Here is a 1,633-nt window from a genome sequence, read left to right as displayed (position 1 = left end):
TAAAAGTATCATTAGTAGTTCAATTTATAGTATGTCAATATATAAGATACAGGTCACTGAATGTAATTGAAGATCTACACAACACATATGTCAATATACCAGATACATAACTTCAGAAAAATATGATACTTAACGCTCGACAGGATTCATCTCATGAAGGTTTAGAGCTGTGGATGTACAGGCTAGGAAGCAGATCACCTTTTAGTCCAAACAACTGGATTTTGATCAATGCAAACAACACTCAACAACATAACCAACTCTCGCTTCTAAATAAGTATTACTAATAGACATGAATCAGAAGATAAAGCATCCTTGATACGAATGATAGAACAGACATGTATCGATAGTTTCAGTTCAATTTTACATATTATCAGTTTGATTTAATGGACTTTGGTTTGTAAATGCTAAATCGATAACCGAATCAATGAGATATTTGTTATCATTTTTTGGTTAATTGATTTTTTATTTTTCATAGTTCGATTTTTGATTTAACAGATAAGATAAGAAAATACTCTGCTTTACTTTCTTTTATTTTCATTTGTTCTACACTATATTCATCTATGAAGTCTTTACATCTATAAACGTCCAATATCGGATATAGGCGTTTCTGATTTTCTTGATTTTTATGAATTGTTGAATATCAGTGTGCATGAAGATAATAAGGATGAACTTTCCCATCCAAACTCGTCCTATCTCGAGCTAGCTGTATAAAATATGGAAGGAACACATGTTGATTCATCTGAGATGCCACTTTAGCATTAAAAGTTGAAGAATTAGAGTTGTAGAAACAATTGAGATGATTGCAGTCTCAATATGATATGCTCACTAGGCAGGCTTCTACATTGATTCAGGGAAGAAGGGCTCGAGTTGCAGCAATTTCTATTCATAATGGATAGCAAGCTACCACAGATGAAAGCCTTTCAGTAAGGAATTTAGAGGTATGCTAGTTAGATGTAACTTATTTTATCTTATTTTCATAATTTACATGTTGTCTATTAGTCTATTTAAATATAAGAAGGGGAAAGGGTAATCTGGCTGTTGTTCTAAAGAAACTGTCATTTGTAGCTTTCCCAACAACGGGTAAATGGCATCGTTTTTCTCAAATAATGGAGTAGTGTAATTATCTATGTTTCTCTTCTTCCCTAGAGAACAAAATCTATGGTGAAACTGTTACTCTATAATCTTTGTCAGGGTAAAAAATCTACGAAAAAGAAATACTTAATTTGACCAGCATCATAGTGAAACTATGTAGTATGAAAGTTCCACTTCCACAACACAATTATAGAAGGAAGTATTAAAGCTTTTCATAGTGTTAAATCCATCTCTATAATTGTTGTATTTCTCTTTGCAGAAACCAGGTGGAATTGTTGCTCTTCTAGTTGCAGCTTGGTACGATAAAATTCCACAAGCTCTGTGTTAAGCCAAAACTGCATTTGCTATGTGTCACTGCTCATCAAGGCAATGTATCTTTTGCAATAGTAAAGTATATCAAGGCAATGGTGCTCCTTTAGAGAGCGTGATTAGAGATAGTTAATAAAGGATTTCAGTTTTCTTTTTCCCATGAAATATTTGTGTAAATGATGTATAGATGGTGTTCATACGTATTTATGAAAGAGGATAATGGTAATTTGAT

The 1,633-nt window shown here is 32.5% G+C and overlaps 1 protein-coding gene across 1 annotated transcript; it reads left to right on the top strand.

The window, feature by feature from the left end:
• Positions 1-798: 798 nt before the first annotated feature.
• On the top strand, positions 799-1,541 carry LOC124898915 (AUGMIN subunit 3-like; the record flags this gene model as incomplete). Its single annotated transcript, XM_047413122.1, is given in 2 exon segments — positions 799-938; positions 1,352-1,541. A coding segment is annotated over 1 exon segment (98 nt), but the record flags the coding sequence as incomplete, so codon positions are not given.
• Between the last annotated feature and the right edge of the window lie 92 nt (positions 1,542-1,633).

This window comes from Capsicum annuum, chromosome 5, assembly GCF_002878395.1.
Source record: "Capsicum annuum cultivar UCD-10X-F1 chromosome 5, UCD10Xv1.1, whole genome shotgun sequence".
NCBI lineage: Eukaryota > Viridiplantae > Streptophyta > Magnoliopsida > Solanales > Solanaceae > Capsicum > Capsicum annuum.
The sequence above is the reverse complement of the archived record's forward strand: the minus strand, read 5'-3'. Positions and strand labels throughout refer to the sequence as shown.